Source organism: Schistocerca piceifrons, chromosome X (assembly GCF_021461385.2).
Source record: "Schistocerca piceifrons isolate TAMUIC-IGC-003096 chromosome X, iqSchPice1.1, whole genome shotgun sequence".
NCBI lineage: Eukaryota > Metazoa > Arthropoda > Insecta > Orthoptera > Acrididae > Schistocerca > Schistocerca piceifrons.
Window position 1 is genome coordinate 280,529,790 of NC_060149.1, and position 26,644 is coordinate 280,556,433.

General features: G+C 48.5%; 1 protein-coding gene across 1 annotated transcript in view; it reads left to right on the forward strand.

Annotated features, from left to right (window-relative positions):
- The window catches only part of LOC124723073, a 324,337-nt gene that overhangs the window by 214,358 nt on the left and 83,335 nt on the right, over positions 1-26,644 (forward strand). The window contains exon 2 of the mRNA XM_047248249.1: positions 1,913-1,947. Coding sequence (XP_047104205.1) covers positions 1,914-1,947 — 34 coding nt within the window. The 5' untranslated portion in view covers position 1,913. The remainder of the gene's footprint in view (positions 1-1,912; positions 1,948-26,644) is intronic.

Genomic DNA, 26,644 nt, shown 5'->3' on the forward strand with positions numbered 1-26,644 from the left:
AGGTTCGAATCCTGCCTCGGGCATGGATGTTTGTGATGTCCTTAGGTTAGTTAGGTTTAACTAGTTCTAAGTTCTAGGGGACTAATGACCTCAGCAGTTGAGTCCCATAGTGCTCAGAGCCATTTGAACCGCTACGGTCGCAGGTTCGAATCCTGCCTCGGGTATGGATGTGTGTGATGTCCTTAGGTTAGTTAGGTTTAAGTAGTTCTAAGTTCTAGGGGACTTATGACCACAGCAGTTGAGTCCCATAGTGCTCAGAGCCATTTGAACCATTTTTTATAATCCGCATGATTCGTGCCGGGAATCCCATGACTTTCACGCTTTTGAGAGAGTACTGCCTCCTTGACATGGTTGTATTTTGCAAGATTTCTTCCTTCAGCTAGCTTACTTTCTGTCAATATTTTTCTATTCCCTTTGTTATTCTCACCCACGACATGATATTTTGATGGTTCTTCGCCACCTGTGGTATTCTGCATTTTCATCCGAATTTTAAAATATTTTCGCTCTGTCTTTCTGAATCCTTGTGTAATTCTCAATTACTCGTGCGTACAGGGTATACACATCTCTAAGACAGTTAAAATAAAGCTCATTGGCCTTTTTATACCGGAAGCTTTTCCCTCATGAGTATTCAATCAACATTTTTCTTGTCTTGGGCTTTGCATACCGTAGTCACCATATACTATGGTGGAACTGTGTGGCGGGAATCTGCTTTCGCATTCCTTCCGTATGTTAGTAAATGCCACGTGACATTCCTCATCTTGTAGATGTGAGGTGTTCACTTTCCATATGCCCATAGCTCGGTGAGTCTCTTGTTTTTGCTAATTAGCTGTGGCGATGTGCGCAGAATGATCAAAGAAACTAGTGAGCCATACCTCAGACTGAAGGAATGGTTCTTTAAATCGTCTAAAAGGTAAACGCTGTCCAGCCTGCTTGATGAATGACCGCAATAGGTGGAGCGAGGCGCTGCATCTTAGGTATGTTCGTATGAGTCGGTCGTCTGTACTCGGTGTACTACACGCTCCAGTTCTACAGATTTGTTGAAATTCGGTGCCTGATATCTTGGGCTGATAACGTAATCAAAGTCGCCTGTTAACATCATGTGATCCTGATGATTACTGAACACAGGAACGACCTCATAAAAAAAAAAATTAAAAAAAAATCCGCTCAAGTGCGCCATACGGTGCGTAAACGTTACTGGAGCGGGATTTAATAACAGTTGCTGCAAGTCCTCTTCTGTCTGCCAGTTTTTCATTTCTGTGACATGGATTTCTCACCTACGGGGGTGGACGTTACTTTATGGAGTGGCTGTCTAAACCCCTGTCGATGGCGAACCGTCTGTTAAATGGAAACTTTGAGATCAGCAGGGTTTTGTTCTCGAGATGAGCTCAAGCGCAAAAGCAGTTTTTCCTTCTATTGGCGTTACTATATCTGTTCACTTTGTCATATTCCAGCACATTGAGTTGATCAGGGAGCAAGTGATGCTATCTGAGTATTTACTTGACGCAGCATTTTGTCATAAAGAGTTTATGCAACAAGATGTTTATAATGAGACCTCTTTAGCTATTTACAAAGGTATATTAAGGGAGTAGCATTGACGTTTGCATATAACAAGCAGTAACAGTGATAAAGAACTTGGTAAATAAGTCACGTGACCTGCGTGAAGAACTGTGTTGACAACACACGCACATACTAATATTCTTCTAGGTGAATATAATATGAATAGTGAAACTGCGCATTTTCCATGACTGGAACTCTTTTGTTTCACTTGAACATGGATTTTCTTCTACATTTAATTTCTTGTCGTCAGTGAGGATTGATTAGTCACCCTAGCTCCTGCTATGAACATTTTAACGTGTACTACATGCATGTTCTGACAATGTAATACACTGATCAGTTATTTATTTATTTACAGGATGGGTGACGGAACTCTGCAAGAAGGACACCAAAGTAAGTGTTTTGCAGCTTATAATCAATTGCACTATATTTATCCTTCTTTTGTAGTGATAAGCATCTCCCGAGAGTGTAAATAGCAATTTCGCTGATACGGGGTGGTCAGAAACAGTCTGAAAGCCTTGTAAGGATGTTTAGAGGAGGTTAGGAGGTTGTATTGAGAAATAATTTTAAAAAATATACGATATGTTACGCACTACCAATGACATAAATATCTCACATTTGCGAAGATGATGAAATCAGAGATGGCGAGCGTACAGATAATCGCTTTATCTGTACTCAATTCGTAATGCGTGTGTATGTATCAGTGCACGCTTGCATTTAAAGGAAGCCTGTTCAAAAAATTCCGCTAACAGATACTGTGGAATTAGTTCTGTACATAGGTCAAAGAGAGTTTCATGTAGTATCTCACGCAGTTTCGCCGCAAAAGATGCCGTTCCTGAAATTGGTATTACTTGTCATGTTATGCAAGTGTCAATCATATTATGGTGTGGACAGATTTGCTCGTAAAAGTAAAGAATACCTAGCATGAGGATGTACCTTCTAAAAACACCCAAGAAAATTGCTCCGCTTCATCCCTAGCATTGCAGATCTAGTAAAGACATTTCATTTTTGATATGGAGTCAAGAGTGGTAAAAAGTATCTAAATTTTGGTAGCTGCATCCCGCAGTATTCGGTTCCGTTGTGGCAGCACCCAAGTGCGGACGTGTTGGCTCACCTCGCTTTGCGTGTGCCAGCTGGTGCCTGCAGTTATGTGGAACTTTCTTGAGCGTTGATTTATAGTTTGTGTTATGGAGCCCGAGTTAAGAAAACATACGATGCAGATCGCATTCCCATGCAGGTTTCAGAAACCAAAAACGTTCAAAGTTGTTGGTTTTCTGTTCGATAATATTGGTCTGAAAGACAAATAAGTTTTTGGATGCAATATGATTTTCCTGGGAACGCCGTTTACCTCAGAATGACTGACAATAAAATGTGCCCGTGTCATCACTACAACTGTTGATGATCCAACTACAAATTATTGTATCAGCAAAGTATGCAAAGTTAAGATTTGGTGCACCAGATTAGTTCTACGGTCTGTCCGTATTTTCAGTTTGCCACTTAAAATCGAACTTACACGGATCAAACAGTGGCTTTCCTAACATGATACAGTGCGACAGATCTATGACGAAACATGGACTGGTCTTCAGCACGTTAATGTCGGCAATGGCGTTAAAAAATTTAAGATCGAATTGCCAAGGCACATTCCTTCATACATAATGGTCTACCGGTTTAAAGCTCTTGCTGTTTATGATGGGCAGCTACATACATACATGGTCTGTGACTCCGATGATTACCTTAAAACCACTTGTCTACATGTCAAACCTTTGCGTAAATGAAATGAAATGTGTGTGTGGCTATGGCCTCCCGTCGGGTAGACTGGTCGCCCACTGGAGGTCATTTTAGTTTATGCTACTCTGGCGACTTCGTTGTTGATGAGGATGAAATACTGATGAGGACAATACAACACCCATTCTCCGAGTGGAGAAAATCTCCGACCCGGCTGGGAATCGAATCCGTACCCCTTCATGGCATTCTGCTGCGCTGACTACTCTCAGCTATGGAGACCGACACCTTTCTGTAGAGAACATAATACCGTACATCCCGAATTTCAGAAGACAGGACAGCAACAGGTAGAGCAGGGCTGGCCATCGTGTGCCAAACCGCACACGAGCCCGACGTGCGTGTCGCATGTGGGCCGACGGTCGCCCCGTCTCGGTTTTGCAAGTCCTTCTCGGAAACACACGGTCCAGTGCGACATTTCAGTTGGTATTGCGATGCTGCATTTTTTTTTTTTTTTTTTTTTTTTTTGGTTGATACGACTCTCTTCAATTTACCAGAATTGTGGAGTCAAAGCTGTTACCCTTCTCTATTTGTTCCTGGTATGAGCGACGATGACAGGTCCAGAGGCTATTTGCACAAACAGAGGCAGTCCAGTGATCTACCGTCACAAGCCTTTAAAAATGAATGGGAATAACAGAAGAGAGGGATGAGAATTCTCAATATATATTATGAAGTCGCATAATCGACGGGAGCTGCAAAATTTCCTACGAAACAAAATTATAATACCATGCAGAAAGAATTTAAAGCTTTAGTTGATAATGAAATGGCAATAAACTACAACAATCGACAGACGGGATTCAGTGTTCTGTGCATCAAGAAGCAATTTATGCTAAGTTAGCGGGAATGGAGCACGTGAAGAAACTGATCATATGACTAGTAAAATTTATGAAGTCACACACATTATGCCATTGTCAGTGGCCACAATTTTCGATGGAACTAAACGAAGAATATGGAGACTTTATACAGGGTGCTTCCGTAAGAGCGTGCAAAAATTTAAAAGGACGTAGAGGATGCTCCACTGAACAATTTGAGGAAGGGAACCTGGGGACGGAGAAGCCAGCTTAAGGAGATAATAGGAATAAAATCTCATTGCTGTGTACCTTTTTTATTTACATTAGTTACAGTTAACTGCAAATACCATCATTAACAGAATGAACGTACTATTTGTACTGTATCTAACAAAATGTGCTGAAACTGACGTCCATTAGCCTCAATGCAAGCATGGCATCGGCGAACATGATTCTGACGCACCCTGACGAAGATCCCTGGTGTGTTTCAAATCACACGACAGGCAGTTACAATTTTGGCAACTAATGCCAACTCCGTATCCACTAGGATCTCATGCACAAGTGACTTTAGATATCCCCATAGGAAATAATCAAGGCGATTCAGGTCAGGTGACCTCGCAGGCCATGGTATAGGACCTACCCTTCCAATCCAGCGACCTGGAAATACAGGATTGAGATGGTTGCGGACGCCCACACTGGAGTTAGGCAGTGAACCGTCACATTGTATCCACATCCTCTCATGTACAACGAAAGATACGTTCTCCAACAACTCAGGTAGAACTCTTTGCATAAACTTTCAGACGGCCGGGTAGAAGATATGGCTCGTCCTCCTTGTTTCCTTGCACGAAATAAAGAATGTACATGCAAAGAAAAAAGCACAGAACGTGTAAACTTGTACGCGTGTTTGTTGTAAATAAGCTAGAAAACAGTAATGCTAGACAATGCGGTAGCCAAGTTTACTTCCATGTCTCCTTAAGCTGGCTTCACCGACCCCAGGTTCTCTACCTCGAACTATTCAGTGGAGCATCCTCTATGTCCTATTAAATTTTTGCACGCTCTTACGGAAACACCCTATATATTACTGCAAAGCACATTGGTCAAGCCAAGAAGCATGCCTGTAACGATTTTTCGATTTAAATCCCGCTGTTGTTGAATTGTTTAAGGAGAAAGGAATGCAGGAGCGAAAATTAGAACACCCGGAATGGATTGCAGATATCGATTTTAAGAAGACTTGACTCTATACTGCCCACAGTAAGACACTGCAAGATAAGGGGCAACTTATTTCTGATTTTGTGGCGATGAATTTAAAAAGGAAGTCGCATTGTAGAAAGGAAAAATTCTGTTATAAACAGTCCAGTTCCCTAAGCACACTGGCGTTAAGGAAAACAAGAGGTTTGAAGAATTCATTATGGCCTTCAAAGAAGTACAAAGTAGTTTTCTAAACGTTTTGAGGACCTTGCCACAATCCTAGATCTGTTTTCGAGACGGTTGGCCATTTCAGATGAAATTATCTCTGTGCATGAGCAGATGTAACCGATTGATCTGCAGTGTACTTTACGTTTTAAAGAAAAATCCTTTTACGTTAAAACTGTCCAGTCTTCATTTCAAATCATATCTTCATGTGTACATTCGTCAGTAAGACATTTGAGCCCTGAAATGGAAAGGAGGGGGCTCAACCTTCGCGAAATAAAACGCTGTTACTCACAACAAGCAAGGCGTCGTAGTTCAAATTGACCAGTTAAAAAACTGACATGTTAAAAGCGCGTTTACTACATACCAGGAAACTATGGACAGCAACCCTCCAACCGCCTCGGCGCGCAGGGTTAGGGTCCCCTCTTTCCCGTGTCAGTCACGATTATGTGGCAACCTGAGTGCGAAAATCTATGGAATTATATGTGTCTGCCTGTAGTTCGACAGCTTGTACTATAGAAAAATTATGTCTTCAGCGCGCCAAAAATAATTAAATAATGCTGAAAATTTGTTTTCTTTGTGACCTATGTTGTTGAGAAATGTGAAATATAGAACTAAGTCATAGGCAGTGCGACTGCATTGCCATTTAAATGCAGCGCGTTTGCAGTTTCCTCCTGTTCCGCCCCCTCGCGCTCAGACAGCGGGCCCTGGCGATAGGGGAAATGTGAAGCCAGGCTCGCGATCCGAGCTCTTGGCCGCCCCTGAGGTACAGCAACATATTCGGAAACGCTTGCCGGCTCTCCAGTGGCGAGCGTAGACGTTCCCCAGCCGACGGGCGCGGCACAGCCCGAACCACGCACTTACGAATAACGTGATTGCAACAAACTGCTGGCTAACCAAGTAGGGAGTCCAGTACACAGAATTGCGAACCCGCCATTCCAAGCAATACGACCAAAACTGCATGTGATGCATGGCCAAAACTACCATCAGAGACCAACGACTAGAAGTAACTGAGCTGCATCGAGTTCGACATAACTGTGATTTGACGTGTTCTAGTACTTCACTTGCAGCTCTTGTGGTGCTATACTCTGTTCGTCATTAGAATAAAGCTGATGTAAACAAACACAAACTCGATGATGGTCAGAAGCCGTAGCACACGTACGCTGGCGTTATTACGCTTTTGGAAGTAGGTCCTACTTTTGTATTAGATATATTATTACTAAGTTACATTAAACGAAGCTTTAGGCTATTCTAATGTATTAACAGCCATCAACGTTTTTCTTAAGAACGCTTTAGCTATGATAGTTTTTATTTCAACAATCGCGTACAGTCGCAGTCTCTGTACTATTGTTATCTGACTGTCGCGCTGTTAATACGCAGTAGCCGGCCTGTGTGGCAGAGCGGTTCTAGGCGCTACAGTCTGGAACCACGCGACCGCTACGTCGCAGATTCGAATCCTGCCTTGGGCATGGATGTGTGTGATGTCCTTAGGTTAGTTAGGTTTAAGTAGTTCTAATTTCTAGGGGACTGATGACCTCAGAAGTTAAGTCCCACAGTGCTCAGAGCCATCTGAACCAATACGCAGTATGAAAACGGCTGCGGCTTCTTCCTGTAGAACAAGCATGTGGAACACGGTTAAAAATCCCGAGAAATTTACATAAATTTACAGCAAAAAATCGGCTTTGAATTTTTCAAGACAACGTATTTGATACAGTTGAAACACCACCGCGCGGTGGATGTTTAGCGGAATCGGTAGCGTAGCGGATAGCTGCTTTCACTGCTGCTGCTGGAGCGTTAGTTCAAATCTCGTCTCGGTCATACTTTTCTTCCGTTCAGTTAGAAATACCTACATCTCTTGATTTTAAAATTTATTGCCTGTTTTTGTGAATATGTGCGTCTCCTTTTGTCTAACTACATATTGCACGCGAAATTCCTGTTTTCGTTTCAAATATAAATTCTTAGCTATCGACATTTTATGAAAGATTGTTAATAAACGTAGCTTATATTAAGAAAACATAACAATTTAATTTTTAGGGCAAAAATGAAAAACCAAATACTCTTTATTTGGACTATGTCTATTGTTTTATACCATAGATGTAGTCTCACACGAACCACAGTGATAAAGTGTAAAAACACGAAAAACAATCATCTTCACAGTATCGATCTCACCATACAAGTGCTGGGTTTTTACATTTGCGACAGTACCATTACAATATGCACACACTAGAACTGATCTGCAGCCAAGTTAAGGTTTTGACCCGAGAAATAACAAGACTGGCGGCTGCCAGACGTACTGGAACTAACCACACGCAGCTTTTTCATATGTCACTGTCGAACGCTGATGGGATATAGAACGGCACGTCATGAAAGAAGAGCAGAAAATCCGGCGCCTGGGTGGCATCGTGGATTCTGTTGTTGATCGACTCGTTATCAGCGTAGAGATGACAGTTCCAGAACTGAAATCTAGTTCTCAGGTTCGGATAAGGAAGGAGCTAAGAGATTACCAGACGATTGACTAATTAACGCCTTCAGTGGCTTCAGTGAATCCCTGCAGTATGCTTTTGCATCACACATAGCTCGTTCAGAAAAATTACCGTGCGTCTAAGTTAGGAATTTTTATCACCCTTGTTTGTAATTAGAATACTATGTTAAGTGGCAACGAGAGCATTTTATGCTTTCCGTCTGGTCACCTAAAAAGCGTGAGGTAGTTCTCGAGTTTTGCCGAATATCATTTCATTCTGTTTAAAATTAAATGACACTCGAAGCTGTATTGTTTCTTTGCTCGTCCCTTTTTATGTCTAAAGTGCAACTGCTCACATCATTGCAGGTTAGTTGGAGCAGCTGGCTGGCCAGTACTGTCCAAGTTTAATGCGTCGGTAAAGCCGTTGTCCCGCATTATCGCTCAGTCTATGTGCGTGTAACACAGCATAAAACGTATCCTTGTGATCGTACTTGACTGTACTGGACACAGCTTAGCCTCCGCTCCTCGTGAAACGAAATCCAATGAGATTCGATCAAACGCGGAAGAATACGTGTCGTAACGTTGCATCAGTTTTATTCTCATGATAAACAGAGTACAGAAACTTCTTTCATCAACGAATAAGCCGAAGATGGGAATAAAACTACCAATGATCGCGTGGAAGGAAATGTCACTGACAGGGAAATCCGCAACCAAAATCTGCAAAACCGAAATGCGATAATGAAATTCAGTATTTAGAGAAAAAATTGCAGCGAGCGAGGAAAGTAGTGGCGTAAAGGATACCGAGGAAGATAACAGATAAATTGCCCACACTGGAGATGCCTGAAAGATTACCCCTAAGCCGCTTACATTGACGTAGCAATGCTTCAGGAGGTAGCTATGGTGCTCATATGGAGGTAGCAATGCTTCAAGAGCGACGAGGATTGTCGAAATCTTTTCGAGGCTCACGAGAAAGACAGGCTGTGCACGTACGTCACAGCACGTGACATTGCAGATTTTACGAGTGCCAGCAGCCCCCTAGGGCGGGGAGCGAGTGTCTATTTCAGTCGAGTTTAATAATTCTCGACTGCTCGTTTAAATGCATATAAGCTGTTGACAGCACAAGAGAAATTTAAGATCTTTAGTGCGTACCTTTCCAGCTACATATTGATTTCCCGTTGGCCCTGCACGGAGTCGAGCCTTCGCCATGTGTGGCGGACAAGTCGACTAGCGTGATGTCAGAAGTTCTTTGCAGGGCCCGTATATCTCGTTGGCCTCGAATCCATTGTTATGACGTCATTCTTAATACCGTCATTGAGTGTGGAATTTTAATCGACAAAGGAAATAGCATATACATCAAAAACGATACTGAGAAGTAGCAGAGGAGTCATGGCACCACTTAGCGATCTGCATTTGGTCAACATATTGCTCCGGCAGGTACTAATGGTAAACGTGGCTATAGGGAATTGTTTAACGAGGGAGTTGTGAACCTTTCAACAGATGTCAGAGCCAACATAATTCTAGGTGTATATATTAACTGAATATTGAGAAATATTCCAAAGAGTTACTAGTCTTAACGGATGGTTTACAGTTGAAGGATTCTTGGGTTCACCTATACCCATATGCTCTAGGTTACATGTAAGTGAAGAGTGTAATTGTCGGTAGACTGGATACACTATACCTGTATATCAGCAAAGACTTCATACAAAGCGGCGTGGTTTGCCAGTTTTTGCTTCTTAATTTTTCCGACCACTGTGTATACCACTTAACGGTTCAACACATTCCGCAGAGAACATACTGAGGACGCAGGTACGGCAACTAAATGTATCTGTGGTATCAACGTTCGATACCACACTTGTTAGGGGTTGCAGATATCGACCGCGGTCCGTAATATATATCGCTGGACCCGCGAGTCGCGACTAGCGCCACTCCGCGGCTTCTGACAAGTATCTAGCGAGCTCTCGTCCACTCTTGCTCGGGACGTCAACTAGGAATGTAGCATAGTCTTCGGATGATAGGAAGCAACCTCTAACAAGGCGCTTAGTCATGTATGGCAGAAGTAATGCCTCTCTAGATATGTTTGTAATTATATGTATGCAGCATATGAAGAAACCTGCAACACAAATTAAGTACAATATATATTATATATGAAGTCTTCGCTGGTTGTCAGCCGAGTAGCGTCGTCGTCTCGTAGCAACGTTTCGATGGAATGCGTCTCCATCATCTTCAGGCGAAGTGTCGGGATATTGTCGGTCGCGAGGACTTCGTATATGAAATTCGCCTGCACTCACATATATAATATATATTATTTTTTACCAACGACTGCTAATTATTTCAGTCGTTGCAGATACAGACTATGCAGCCAACTCCTTACCGACTTCACTGCCAAACCTGCAATATATGTTTCTATTTAGCATTGGCCGCTTGTCATCATAACAACTGACGACGAGAATCATAACAGTATCACTGCTAGATGATGATGAACTGAAGCAATTGATCTGTGAAACGCCTTCGGACGCTCTCGAGGTATCTCGAGAGCGTAATATGGTGTACCCTGTATGCCAAACCCCAAATACGAAAATCCATCATGCAATAAACTCGCAACAAAGCTTGCTGGAGACGGAACACGTTGGAATCTCGTACTTTACCTGGCTGAGCGAGTTGTTTAACAAACCGGCAAAGCTCACAGACAGCATCCTTACGGTGAAACGCTTCAAAGCCAAGATCACACTGTTGTGATTCGGGAGTTTCTGGACGGAAAGCGAGTACGTGCACACAACACTAATGATATCGAGCACGAACGCGCATCGACACGCCATATCCTTAGAGAAAGTAATGAGGCCGACAGAAGATCGTCAAAACACTCTTAGAGACGAACATTGCAAAGATTTTGCTGAGCAACGGAATATAGAAAAACTATGTTGTCTAGTACTACACCGCCGACCGCGGTAGCCGTGCGGTTCTAGGCGCTCCAGTCCGGAGCCGCACTGCTGCTACGGTCGCAGGTTCCAATCCTGCCTCGGGCATGGGTGTGTGTGATGTCCTTAGGTTAGTTAGGTTTAAGTAGTTCTAAGTTCTAGGGGACTGATGACCACAGCAGTTGAGTCCCATAGTGCTCAGAGCCATTTGAACCATTTTAGTACTACACCCACCTCTACTCCGAATCGACCATAGGTGAGACGGCTAAAGATGACTTCATGCACAATGTCACATCTACAGTAAATCAGATTGACAATTCCGGACTTTTAGAGATTATTATATGAGGCTACGATGATCGAAGTCCTGATGGCCTGCCGATTGAATTTTATGAAAAATTTTGGGATGTGATTATCCACAAGCTTACTAACATGTAGAATGAAATGTTGTCAAGTACGTCCTTTCCACTTCGTTTTACCGTAGATGTGGTTGTCCTGATTGCGAATAACCACAAAGGAAAAGGTTGCTGGATTTCCAGCCTATTACTCTTCTCAATGCAGATTTTAAAATCCTAACGCTTATGATAAACAACAGACTAAAGCCCATTCTCGTGAACAGAAATCGAGCATATCAAGGCTGTGTAGTTACAGGAAGACAATGATCAATATTTTGTATGATTGTAGGGACATTGTATATTTAACTTGGATCTGCAAAAACCGCATTGCCATTGTATTTCTAGACTTTAATAATCGCTATTTCTTGCTCAGCACAATGCAAAAAATGCATTTCAATGAGCAGTTCACGCAACTGATAGGGGGATTGGAGAAATATTTGAGAACGCCACAGATATAACACACTACCATGCCCAGCGCAGTGTAGGAAAACCGTTGGTATTCTAAACAGCCGCCAGTCGTCTCTGAAAGGATAAATACAGGGCCTGTATGGTTTTCAAGGGAAACTTACTGCGAAATAGTGGCAAGCTCAGGAAAGAGTGGATAGCAATCACGCAGCCTTCTCACCACAGTAGACCACAAAAGCTCAATAACGTTCAGATCTGGTGACTGGTGGTTAGGGAGGATTCGACAATTCATCCTCGTGCTCGCAAGACCATTCCTGGGTGATGGAAGCTGTGTGAACAGGTGCCCTGTCGTCTTGAAACATAACATCGTCATTGGGGAGCAAATGTTGTACTATGGGTTTTGTAATGAAATTTCCGCCATTTGACGATTAATTTTTCAGCTATTTTACACATTCGCCGTCGAAAAAACATGAGATGTCCAGACAGAGCAAACATATTTTAACATTTCAATATGTACTTAAGAATGGCTACAAAGACGAAATTATGATTGTGTAAAATAAATGAACAATTAACATTCAAATGGTGGAAATTTCTTTCTAAACAGTCTATATGACTGTGGTCCTCGAAGAACGACAGTTTATTATATCATGGGATGGACCTGATCACAATCCATTATGCGACCTTGCAGAGTAACCATGGGGCCCATGGAATACCCCGATATGGCTGTCCAAAATCATCACCGAACACCCGATGTGTTTCACTCTTGAGATGTAAACTCGGCCAGAAGTTAGAAACAGTGTGGAACAAGCCTCATCCGACTAAATGACATTCTTCCATTGCTCCATAGTCCAGGTTTTATGGCTTCAGCACCACGTTTTTCTGTCACAGACAATCGGATCAGTGATAACTGGTTTTAAATTTCCAGCTCGCCGTGAAATTCTCAGCTTATGAAGCTCCCTTCGTGTTTTTGTGGTAGCTACTGACAGGGTTAGCGAGTGCGACATTCAATTCTACAGTGCCTTTTGCTGCTCCCGTCCTCTTATTTTTCGTCACCTTTCTCTTCAGTGATCACTGAAAACACACTTTTCTCCGCTTTGTGACTTAACGGAGGATGTTTTTGCCCTTTCCTTGTATGGGATATAAATCCTCGATAGTATGCGTCTTGGCACACCAAACGCTTCGGCTACCTTGGTTGCAGAAGTGCCCACCCCACGATCACCAACAATTTATCACACGTTCGAATTCACTTATTTCCTATATAATGCACTCGCAACCACACAGAACTCTGTTGTGGCCACGACTGACACTTGAAACGTATTGAAGATACTGGACAGGTGCCGTTCGTGGTCAAATACCACAGCGCACCCTGCAGGCTTTTCTAGTACCTGTATTTATGTTCAAGCATGCATTTCTCGCCGTGTCTTCTTACTTTTGTCCAACTCCTGTACAAAACTGTATAGGTGGCACCCAGTGTATAATCAAAATCAACGCACAGCTAACGGCTCCTGTTCTGTAACTCAAACAGTCCGGAAAGGATGTCCACTGTCCATGACTTCACATGCTAATACAGTCGAGCCGCTACTTTTGAAGTTGCACACGACATTACAACAGTTGCAGATCTTCAATATAAAAATGGTGTGTGACGACAACATTGACGACGTTAGTGTTATTGTTACCAATAAGATGGAAATACACTACTGGCCATTAAAATTTCTACACCACGAAGATGACGAGCTACAGACGCGAAATTTAACCGACAGGAAGAAGATGCTGTGATATGCAAATGATTAGCTTTTCAGAGCATTCACACAAGGTTGGCACCGGTGGTGACACCTACGACTTGCTAGTTTCCAACCGATTTCTCGTACACAAACAGCAGTTGACCTGAGTTGCCTGGTGAAACGTTGTTGTGATGCCTCGTGTAAGGATGAGAAACGCGTAACATCACGTTTTCGACTTTGATAAAGGTCGGATTGTAGCCTATCGCGATTGCGGTTTATCGTATCGCGACATTGCTACTCGCGTTGGTCTAGATCCAATGACTGTTAGCAGAATATGGAATCGGTGGGTTCAGGAGGGTAATGCGGAACGCCAAGCTGGATCCCAACGGTGCAAAGAACATCAGAGGCACACTAGATTAAGACAGGTGACTAAATCAGCCATTGCTGAACACTGTCTAGAACTAGATCATGCCATGAAGTATGAGGATACCAAGATTCTAGCACAAACACCCAGATTTTGGGACAGTGTTATAAGAGAATCGATAGAAATTAAAATGGCTGAAGATCTTATGAACCGTGACACAGGGTACCAGCTAAGCAGAGCCTGGGATCCGGCTCTGGAATTGTTAAAGGAGCAACGGGGCCAGCTGCAACAGAAGAACCAGAGACATGGAGATGGAAAACGAGCCCCTGACGGACTGCCAGGCGCACCAGACCGAAGATGGAACACCCAGAAGTGGGACTGGTGGGCGCGGACCGCAGAGGGAACATCCAGAGCCGCAGCAGACGAAAAACGGAGCGGCTCCACTCCACTCCACTATTCTACCTTACGGGTCTGCCCTGACCCGTGCAGGAGCAGGCTAAGCAGTCTGCTGCTATTCCTGCAAAAACCTTACGTTTCGGAAGGACTGCCTCTCTTCATGGACCGTCCTCTAGGTTTTCCTGGCTGGGGATGTCCTGTCTCTGTTGCGGAAGTTTTCACTCCCGCAGCAGGTCAGGCCAACGTGTTGTTGGCCTGTGGTGCGCAGGGTGGCCCGGATCCCTGATGAGCCGGTTTTCGGACCGTTCGGTCCGCTCATAGAATGTCCGCGCCGATTGCTTGAAGGGGTCGCGGAGGAGGGGGATTCCGGTTTGCTCGTGTAGCCGATCGGTCGTGTATAACCTCGGCAGGCGCAGAGCGAGCTTGAGCACTCTGTTCTGCACCCTCTGCAGCTTGCTGATGTGTGTTTCGGCCGCGTTGCCCCACACCACAGCCGCGTATTCCAGCACTGGACGTACCAGCGCCAGGTACAGCGTGATGCCGTGGTGAGGCGGCAGCGCAGACGAGGGATTGAGCAGAGGGTACAGGACGCGTAGGCGCCCTATTGCTCTGCCCCTGACGTCCTCGATGTGCGGCTTCCATGTCAGCTTGTGGTCCAATGTGACACCCAGGTAGCGGCCAGTCTTGCTCCATGGGACGGGGCTGCCCATGATGGTGACTGGCGGAAGATCGGGCGGCAGTGGTCGTCTCGTGAACACCACCGCCTGACTCTTCGCCGCGTTTTGCTTGAGGCGCCACTTGGTCGACCAGGCGCCAAGGGCCTCCCAACCTCGTTGGAGAAGACGGCGCCTCTCATCCGCCTTCATGCTCCGCACGAACAGCGCAGTGTCGTCGGCATATAGCGCCAACTTCACCGGCGTCACGCGCGGAGCGTCGGCGGTGTATAGGGAGTACAGTAGGGGCCCAAGGACGGACCCCTGCGGCACTCCAGCACGGATGTGTCGATGGGTGGATGTCCCGTCGTCCAGCCTGACATGGAGGGACCGCTCGGCTAGGTATGAACGGAGGAGGACTCCGTGCGACGTCGGTACCCCGTGCACGAAAAGTTTGTACACGAGGCCGTCGTGCCACACGCAGTCGAATGCCCTCGAGACGTCCAGGAACACCGCCCCAAGGTATTCCCGAGTCTCCAGGGCGCGCATGGCTTCTTCTACCAGCCGCATCAGCTGGTGTACCGTGGAATGGCCCCTCCTAAAGCCGAACTGCTCGTCGGGTATGATGCCTTCCGCTGTCACGTGGCGGAGCAGGCGTCTGGAGTACAGGCGCTCGAACACCTTCGAGAGTGCCGGCAGCAGACTGATGGGCCTATAATTGGCGGCGTCCCGTGGGTCCTTGTTCGCCTTGGGGATGGCCACCAACTCTGCATGTTTCCATACAGAGGGGTAGACCCCAGAGCGAAGGACCTGATTGAAGATGCCCGCCAGGAACGGGTGTGCTCCCGCAGGCAGGCCCTTCAGCAGATGGTTGGTGACGCCGTCAGCACCGCCAGCCTTCCTGGTGTTGAGCGCCATTATCTGCGCGCCCACCTCTTCGTCGGAGATGGGGTCGATCTTGTCCGCGTCGTCCCTGGCTTCCAGGAACACAGGGAGCTGCTCTTCAACCCGGTGGAGGTGTTCTTCGTCGATGTTGTCATCCACCGGGGTGAATGACAGCTCGAAGTGGTCCGCCAGGGCGCCTGCCTTGCCGTCCGGGCTGCAGACGACGTCTTGTCCGACGAGCAGAGGCGGGGCGCGGTGCCTTCTGCGTAGAAAGGACTTCACAGTCCGCCACGCGCTGCCGTCCTCAGGGTTGAGGGAGGCGACGAAGTCCGTCCAGACGTTGTTCCTGTGCGCCTCAGCCGCCGCTTTGATGTCTCTCCGCATGCGGTTGAGGCGCTGTTTCGTCGCGGGTTGGCGGGTGAGTTGCCACTCCCGGAAGAGGCGGTTCTTCTCCCGTATTGCGTCCCGGATGGGAGGCGGCAGGTTACGGGAGAAGTCCCTGGTACCCTGTGGAGGGGGAGGGGAGGCCGCGTCCGCTGCTTGCAGCAGCTGGCGGGTGAATAATTGAAGGGCTGCATCCGCCCCCACTGCCGCGGGGTCAGGTGATTCCGCCAGTGATGCCAGGACATTGTCCTGAAATCGATCGCAGTCCAGGCGCCGGTACGTCTGCCGACGTGGCGGGAGCGTGGCTCCAGCGATGTCGATCTCGTAGACCACCGGCAGGTGGTCGGACGACATCGCACACCGCGTGGTGGCGGTCGTGTGGTGCCCGATGCCTTTGATGACGGCGATGTCGAGCACGTCGGACCGCCCTCTGGCCGGGAAGATGGTGTGTTCCCGTGGGCCCAGGACCAGGGCGCTATTCCTCTGGGCAGCGCGAAGAAGTCGGCGGCCACTGACGTTCGTGAGGCGGGAGTTCCATTCCGGGTGCTTCGCATTGAAGTCACCCGCAATGAAGGTCCTTCCCCCAAACGTCAACAGCGCGTCGACGTCCGCCTCCTGGAGGTGTCCACGCGGCCGCCTATATGCGGCCACGAAGGTTATTTTTTTTTTTAAAAAAAATAAATAAATAAATAAATTCTTTATTCAAATTCAAATTATTTCATACATTGTAACCCACCACCTAATACATTAGTGGGTCTTAGATCTACATTACATTTAATTGATGTTAGCAGCATTGTTTACTTCTATTACTAGTATTAGTGAACTTACTTGCTACAGGAAATGAGGAGTTAGTTTCTTATTGGGTAAGATCTAGTTCTACTCTTAGCTAACTAATCTAAGGGCTACTTCCTGCAGCGTTACAGGCGTGCCAGTTATTTAATATAAACCTACTGTGTGGCCGTGCCCACTGAGCTAACCCCAGTGAGCATGCCCCTGGCACTGGGCTGGCCTTAAGAAAGTCGCTGCAGGTTCTTTTAGGGGTCTTCTATCTCCTATCTACTAAGTGGTTAATTGGTTCTAAGTCACAATCGGTGCGCAGTTGTCAATTTCGGGTGTTGGCGCTCCCTCCCCCTTGTTCCAGGGCATGGCGGATTCCTACCGTCACGGCGATTGGCCAGTCCACGCCCTGGCGGAATGGGATGGGTCGCCTTCAGTTATGTCATGTCTGGTGGCTCATATGTTTTCCCTGAGGTATTCTTGCAGGACTTTTGCTGACACCTCGCTGGCAAGGCGGTTTAATATGGTGAATGTAGTAGGGTCTCTAATTAACTGGTACGTGTTATTGTGAGGCAGCTGGTTTCTTAATTCCCCGGCTACGTCATCAAAGACCGGGCACTCATAGATCACGTGATCCGGAGTGCCCCACTCAGCTCCACAATCACACGAGGGGGTAGCCCTTTTCCCGAATCGGCAAAGATATGCCGGATACGGTCCATGCCCTGTGAGGAAGTGCACCAGTCCCTTGCTTGGTTGAAAATGCGTGAGTTGGAGGCGTTCTTTGATGTTTGGGAGCAGCTGGTAAGTCCTTCGGCCTGTTGTTTCTGCGTCCCAAAGTTCTTGCCATAGCTCTTCTCCTCTCCTCTTAATTGCAAACTTGTCCCCCACCCGCACTCCCATGATGCTCTCGGTCTTTTCTATATCTCCCCTTTTCACCCAGTACCAAGCTGCCTGTTCCCGGATTTTGATGTCCAGGGGGCATACCCCCATGAGTGTTAGTAGTGCCCCTCCTGGAGATGTTCTGTACGCTCCGATGGAGCGCAGAAGCATGTTACGTTGCACCCTCCTCACAGACATAGCGGGCACGACCCTCGTGAGCCTGTGCGCCCACACTCCGGATCCGTAACCCACGATGGAAACGAGAATGGTGTTGTGGTACAATTTTATGAGTTCTGGTGGAAGGTGAAACCTACTGTGTCCTATGATGATAAGATTATTTAGAGCTTCAAGTGATCTTTGTGTAACTGTTTCGATATGTTTGGCAAAGTTCCACCTTTCATCAATTGTTACTCCAAGGTACCGGGCCTCTCGACGCCGAATCACCGGTGAGCCCTCAATTCTTACCGTTGGATTCCTGGCCAATTGGCCTTTCAATAACAAGTATGTTGACTTACTAGGCGCAATAGTCATTTTTGTGTTTTGGCACCACTGTGTAAGAATTGCTAGTGTTCTATTAATTTTAGGTTCGAGGTCCTCGCGACTTCGGCCGCCAACCAGCAGAAGGAGGTCGTCAGCGTAAGCTATCGCCTCTAGCACATCCACACTATTTTCCAAGCTCTCCAGGAGAGGCTCCATATTGATATCCCAAAAGAGTGGCCCCAGGACAGAGCCCTGTGGACACCCCTTCGTGATTTTCTTACCAATTCGCTCGCTAGGGGACGATAGCCAGACCTCTCTTTCCATACAATAGCTCCTAAGACAGCCGTATAGCGGCCCTGGACACTCCTTCTCCCGCAAGCAGGAGAAGAGCAAAGGCCACCACAGGTTATCAAAGGCGCCACTGATGTCCACCATGATGCCAACTATGTACTTGTGCGGAGACGACCCACAGACCTCGGATGCGAGGGCAATTGCGTCACACGCAGATCGCCCCTGCCGAAAACCGAATTGTCTGTCGCTCATCCCGCACAACATCCGGTGTGCTGTCAGTCTATCAGCTAGCAACCTCTCCAGCAATTTGCCTAACAGGTCCAACAGACAGATAGGTCTGTAAGATTTTGCTTCTTTAGGGTCTTTGTCCCGCCCTTTTTTGATGATTACAACATTGGCCTGTTTCCAGATTTTGGGGAATGTTCTGAGGCGCAGGGCCTCGTTGTAAATTCTTGCTAAAGGTGTCACCAGTTGAGGAGCGAGGTATTGCACAACCTCCGCGATGATGCCATCTGGTCCTGGGGCCTTTCCTTTCTTTAGTAATTTTATGTGGGCTGCCACTTCCTCTTCTGAAAAAGGGTACACCATGGTGTTATTCTCGTAGTCAGCCTGCATAGCCTGCCTAATTAGGCATTGCTCTTCTGTGTCCTCTTCCTCTTTATCATCAGGGAGGAGGGAGTGGAGGAGGACCTCAGCAGTTTCCTGCCAAGATCCAGTCATCCGGTTCCCGTCCCTGATAGTGGAGAGCACCATTGGCGACCTGATTTTCTCTCTTACTATTTTGTAAGGAGTGCCCCAGGGGTCCATAGCCAATTGGCTGTGCACATATTTCTTCCAGCTTTCCAGCCTGACAGTTCGCAGTTCCTTCTGGAACTGCTCTTTAGCTTCCCTGTATGTTCGTAGCCATGTTTGTTTTTCTTCCCAGATGACACTTCGCTGGTAATACCTCCTCGCCCTCCTGACAGACTGACGCATCTGCCCCAGTTCCGCTGACCATGGTGATGGAGAAGCCGCAACGGCTCTCCTCCTGGTTGGTACGGCAGCCTTGACTGCCCTGGTAAGAGCACCCACCAGATCTTCGGCGTGTTTGTCGATATCTTCGTCATCATCTGGCCATGTCGGAGTGTCAAACTCTCTTGCAAGGCGCTCCCAATTGGTCTTATTATAGTTTAGTTGTACTTCCCACCCTATGTCCCAGTGGCATTCCCGATCTGAAATTGTAAATGTGATCAAGTTGTGTTCGCTGGTTGTTTCTCCATCAGTGACAATCCAGTTTTGTATATTGGCAGCGATGTTGGTGGTCATCAACGTGATGTCGATATTAGTTCCATCTCCTCCCCCTCCTGTGTAGGTGGGGGGGTTTCCTGGTCTATTGGCAATGAGGAGTTGTAGGGACATGATAGTCTCTTCCAGCTTGCCTCCTCTTTCATCTCGGGTGCCACTGTGCCACAGGGGGGATTTGGCGTTCGCGTCCGCCACCACAACTGCCTTTCTGCCCCTCAGCACCGTTGCCACCTGCGTGAGTTGGTCAAGGTAAACGTCAATGTCTGTACCGTATTGAAAGTACATGTTTATTAAGTATATCACGCCAATTGGTGACTGAAGTTCGATGACATTGCAGTAATCGTCCGAGAGATGTGAGAGCACCGTTACTCGCAGTGCCTTGTTGGTTATTATGATGGTGGCTTTCGGATCATCTCCGAAACTAACCACTTGCCAGCTCATGGCAGCAAAGGCTACATTCCCCGCAAGAGAGTATGGCTCCTGCAAACAGAGCACATCAAGGCTCCTCTCCTCCACCACTCTTCGAAGCTCCTGCATGACCAGCCTACTATTATGTGCATTTAGCTGCCCTATCTGTATTTCTGTAATTATGGGAAATATGTGTGTACATATGATGCTGGGAAGGTTTTCGTCCAGTCGTAGGCAATTCTCCCATTGGATAGGACAGACTGACTGTATATTTCATCTAAGTTGAAGGTCTCGTTCCTTCTCTCAAACACCTTCTTTACTAGGTCACGCAGGGCGCCAAAGTCGGTGGGGAGATTCATAGTCTTTAGCTGTACCCTGTCAACAGCCTCCATGACCGAGAAGGTGACTTTACGCCCGTACCTATGTCCTACCCGCACTAGATGTCGCAGTGCAGTGGTCAGGACAGCCGGCTCCTCCAGGCGGGATAATTGTAAAGAATGTTCAAGATTAGGGTATATTCTGATCGGATCAACCACTGTTCTCAGAGCTGTTGGTTGTCTCGAGTCAGTACTAGCGTTGGTGTTATTGGTTATTTGTGTATTTGAGCTTGTAATTGTGTTGACCTGCACCGGCAGTTCCAGTACAGGACTCCCTTGAACGAATGCTGGTCGGCCCACCGCTACAGGACGCCTGTCTTGAGTTGCCCGATTTCCTGGCGTTCGTGATCCCCAGCAGTAGGGAGAGGGAGCTGCCGCTTGTTCTTGTGGATCCGTTTGGACACACGCATCCTTCATTCTCTTCCTACCATCTCTTCCTTCTGCAAGTGTTGCAAGGAACTGTTTGAACTGGGCTGCTCTTGCCGCGTCCCTTCTCCTCTTGCATGGGGATTTTCTTTTAGGCATCCTGGGTGCCGTAGTTAACTCAGCCATAGTCGGTTCTTGATATTAGCCTCTGCTCCAGCATCCTGTACGTTGGGCAGTTGCGACCAGAGGCATTACAGGTCTTTTTACCTCTTCTCATGCAGGGGATGCATATTGCAGATTTTGTGCAGTTGTTTCTAATGTGATTTTCTTCTCCACACCTGGAGCAAGCCGACTTCCTTTCACAATATTTATGCACATGGTCAAGATCGCCGCAATTATGGCAGCGAGGTACCACCAAAAAGTCCCGCACGTTAATGGCGTGAAAGCCAATGTAGATTCTACCCATTGAGGTTAATCTCTTCCACATTTGGCCAGAGACTTCTGCTACATGATGTACAACGTCTTTGTCTCTTGGCCCCGTTTTAAATTTAAGTTTGAATTCGTTTTTAAATTCATCAGTACTCATATCATCAAAATTCTGATTTCGTATTGTTTCCTGGAGTTCATTATTATCAAATGTGACTGGTATGTCATACATAATAACAAGAGGATTTCTCTTTCTTGGTGGCTCACATTTTACTGCTTTACATAGTTTCTGGTTGTTTAGTATTTTATTCCGGTCATCCTCCGTTGCCACATCGACTATTACAACATTCTTTGTAGCTTTTACTTTATTTATTTTGATTTTATCTTTTGCAGGATTGATCGTTGTTGTAAAAATTTCCTGTACTTTCTTAGTGTCTTGACCGGGCAGTGGTCTCAAAAAGACAGCAGTATCCGGTCTTTGTGACACTTTTACAATGGTATCTCTTGTGGACTGGCTCTTAGGTGCCGTTTGAGCGACTACATTAGCACATGATTTTGTTGGCTGCTTGCGCAGCCTTTCGTTTTCCTTCTGTAATTCTTCAACTCGCCCCTCGAGCTTCGCATGGGCGATAGCCCAGGAGGCGAGTTCGTTTTTTAGGGTCATGATCGCAGCCTGGCTTATCTTTCCATTTTTTACATTGGCTTCCAGGTATTGTGTAATCCTGGCATGCCTCTCACTAATGGTTTCCTCGATCTGCCCCGTGCCCCCTGATGGGGAGGGAACAGTAAGCAAAGAAGCCCTCGAAGGCGCGCATGAATCGCTTGTCTCTGTCTCAGCCATGTTTTTGACAAGCGAAAAAAAAGGGGTTGGGAGCCCGTCTCTTCCCCCGGACCGGCTCCTCTGGCATGGGGGGGGACTCTTGCAGCTCGCCCACCGACCTCGCCCCTAGGTCAAGGGCACTCCAGAGCTGCAGGGTTCAGCGCGCCGTTGCCAGCGCACTGGTCCCCGTCGAAGGCCTCGTCGTCGACGATTTCACTCGACGCTCCTCGGCAAGTGCACCCCGCACTCCGGAGAGGCGGATGCACCCCTCGCCCTTCGCCGCCTACTAGCCCGAGTTTCCACCTGAAGGCCAAGGACCCACTCCTACTCAGGTGGTGGGTCGGTCCCCCAGTCGTTCGGCGGTCTGGGCCCATCTAACCTGGCCCAGGCGATGTCACCACCTCCTGGGTTTGGCAGAACACGCCCCGGTTACCCAGGGGCGCGGCGAAGCACCCTTGCCGACTCGCGCCGCGATCCCACGCCGACAAACGAGGTCGCCGGCATGCAGAGCACCTGCTGGTCTGTGCCCTGCGAACAGAAAGGGACTGGAGTTCGGTCCCTTGACACAGCTCCCCCTGTGCCACGCACCCTTCGCTTTCGCATCGGGTTGGGTCGCAGCTCTCCCTTTTGTCGCAAGGCAGAACGCCAAGCTTAACATCTGGCACCACGGGAAGGCGGGAAGAGCCACTTGGGAAGGAGAGGCTATGAGAGACGCTTCACTTCCCCTGCGAGGACGGCCGCGGCACACCCGACTGGAAAGCGATACGCCCCAGTGCGAGCTTCCGTGCCCTACGGCGCGCCGGCAGCGGGCGGGCCCGCCCCGAAACGCGCCGTCAAACGACTGACCTCACGCCAGACGAAGGTTATTTGCCCCGCAGCCGGGGTGACGTTCACCCCGGTGGCTTCCAGGGTGGCCATGGCTGGGAGCAGCACCTGGCGGTGCCGGAGTGAGGCGCGGACGTAGATGGCGGTCCCCCCGCCTGCCGTCGGCCTGTCGTTCCGGTAGCAAACATAGTTTGCTACCTTCACGTGAACTCCTGGCTTGAGGTGAGTTTCGCAGATCAGACACAGGTCGATGGCCTCGTTCTGCATGAACTGACGAAACTCACCTTGTTGCGGAAACAGGCTGTTGGCGTTGAAGCCACAGATGGTCAGGCCATGGATAAGAACATTATCCATAGTGTGGCTTCGTGCCGACGGTAGCGGCCTGGAGGGCCCCGTTACGGCAGTTGCTGTAGCAGGGCAGAGAGGGAGCTCAACAATGCTCCCAGGTCTGCTGCTTCCGGTCCTGGTATTGCAGCTGGAGGCGCCGCAGTTGCGGCTTGCGGCGTGGCTGTGGTGGAGGGACGGGTTTGTCGTCCACCCTGGTGTTGGTCGTCCTGGGTGCCGGCTGCCTGGTTAGGCGCCGTGATGGCCGGGAAGTCCACCTGCCGCCCCCTTGGTGGCAGAGGCGAAGCTGGTGCCTGGTTGCACCTTTCGTGCGGGTGCAGCACGTCCTTGCTGCTGTGGGCGGCGCTTGAAAGCGGCGCCGCCTCTGTAGCTCGCCACATGTGGCTCGCTACAGTTGCAGCACTTGGGCGCCTCCTCCCTTTTCTGCGTGCAGTCCCGACTCTGGTGGCAGTCGGCGCACTTGACGCAGCGGGCCGGCATCGTGCAGTAGCGCACCACGTGGTCAAGGCCTTGGCAGGAGAAGCACTGGGCGCGCCTCCCCTTGGCCTTGAGCGGCTCCACTTCCACTCCGATCCTGGCCACCATCTGTAACTGAAATATCTTCCAGTTTTCGAAGTTGTCCGGAAGGCCAACCAAGAACAGTGGCATGGGTCTCCTCGTCCTGAGAGACTTCATGAGCGTGACCGAGCTGGCCATGTAGCCCAGCCCGGCTAGTTCTCTCTTGAGGTGCTTGGTCTCCATTTTCAGCGGAAGGCGGCGGAAAACCACCTTCAGCTGCTTCACTGGCTCCGCATTGTGGGTGAAGCAGCGAAGCTTCTCCTCCTCAATGAGCCGCATGGCAGCTCGGTACTTATCCATTGTGCTGATCGAGACTTTGTACAAGTCCCGACCAGCACATTTGATCTTGGCGGAGGACGTCACCGCCTTGAACTTCTCGAGGAAGGACTCGTACGTGTCGTTCCACGATACAGTGATAGGTGGCGGAGCGGGTGCCCGCCTCTTGGGCGCCTCAGCAGCATCCATGACCTCTTGCTCGTCAGGTACATCGACGAATGGGTTCGCTGTCAGCAGCGGCTGCACTGTCTCAAGCCGCTTGGCCCGAGCAGTGTGCCGCCGCTTCGGGACAACGAAGCTATGGTCGGTCACCTGTTCTGCGTCGGAGGGGGCAGGAGCTTCCGGCATCTTCTTCTTCTGACTCCGCCTGTAAGCAGAATCAGAAATTTCGGAGGAATCGTCCTCCTCCGCCGCTGCAGGCCTCTTTCTAGAGGGCTGTGTTGTGTCCATGGCTTGCGCCTCAAGCAGGTCGCCAAGGTTAGCCTCTTGGATCGTGCTGTCACGTGGCAGGACTGTGACGTCTTCTGTCGTCACGCCTGGCGGTACAGCACTCAGTGTGTCTGTGGTCTCTTCACCGGAAGAGACCAGAGTGGCAGTCAGCAGTACACCAGTTTCTTCTGTAACTGGGCCTGGTGGCGCAACACTCAAAGGGGCCGCCGCTGGCAGAACAGTGTCGTCTTCCTTCGACACGCCTGGCAGGGCTCCCGTCGGTACTCTGTCCTCTTCGAATTCCACGAAACTGATTCCCCTCAGATGCTGTTGGAACCGGCGGAATGCGCGTTCGTAGATATGGTATTTGGGATCTCCCTCGCCATCTGATAGTTTGCATACATCTAAGTACAGCTGCTCTGCCGTGAGCGGGCTAGTGCGCCTTGGGTGTGCCGTTGCGTGATCAGTCATCAACTGCTGCGTCGTCGTACATGGGGGGCCGGATGGGGCCGCCGACGGGGCTGGCTCGGTCGCCCGGGCCAGTCCCGCCGGGCAGCGGTCCGCCGCACCCTGCGCCTGAGTAGCGTGATCCTCCTCGCACGGCATGCTAACTCGGAAAACGGAGCGGCAACGTTCCAACAGGTCGTGGTGAGCGGGCGCGGACCGCAGGGGGAACGCTTGGTACCCCAGACCTTAGATGAAACCCCCAGGAGCGGGTTTGGTGGGCGCGGACCGGAGACGGAACACCTAGAACCGCAGCGGACGGAAAACGGAGCAGCAACGCTCCAGCAGGTCGCAGGGAATGGGCACGGACCACAGAGGAAGCGCCTGCAGCCGTTGGTGGAGGGGGAAGGCCATAGGCATAAATACTGGACCAGGTCCACTGGACGTGATAGGGAAAACATACGAACGAATAATAACGGACCGCATAAGGACTTATGTCGAGACGAAAAACCTACTCCCCCTCACACAAGCAGGATTCAGACACAACTACTCGACCAATGACCCCCTCCTTAAACTGACAGACAGCATCACCAAAGGGTTCAACCAGGGACACTGCACACTCGCAGTGTTCCTGGACATAGAACGGGCCTTCGACAAACTGTGGCACCAGGGCCTGCTGTTCAAACTAATCAGCATCGGCATCCCAACCAAAGTAGTCAGGATTATCCAATCCTATATCACCAACCGGACCTGCAGGGTTCACGTCGCAAATCAGGTGTCAGAAGCCTTTACCCCACAAGCTGGCGTCCCCCAAGGTGGCATCTTGTCCCCACTACTGTACACACTTTAACTGCTGACATACCTACCGTAACGACTCCCCACGAAGAAATGGGACTATACGCAGACGACACGGCTTACTGGTGCACGGAACTACGCACAACGACACTGCAACGAAAAACGACCACATATCTCCACCGCCTAGAAACCTGGATGGCAAACTGGAGGATACGACCTAACCCAACCAAGACACAGACAGTCCTCTTCAGACACAGACACTTAACAAAAAAGAAACAACAGAACGAACATGACATCCGACTAACCCTCTGGAGCAGCCCCCTACAACTAAACGACACAGCTAGATACCTCGGAGTATACCTAGACAAACATCTCAACTGGAAAACCCACCTGACGTACCTCCTTAACAAAACCCGACTCAGACAAAACCTAATACGACAAGTGCAAGGACGCTTCCATGGCTGCAACACTCAAACGGCACTACATACCTACAAAACCTTCATTCGTCCAGTTCTAGAGTATGCTGCAGCCCCCCTGGGAGGCATACATGCACCGATTGCAAAAAGACTGTACAGCACAGAACGCAGACTAATACGAAGTATCGCAAGGCTGCCGTATCTGACACCAAGCAATGTAGTATATGAGACAACCAGAATGGAACCACTTCAAACCAGATTAGCCAAAATGAGAGCCAGATACGGAAATCATATCCTAAACAAAAGACCGGACATGGAGGACCTAATCACAGTCAACCACA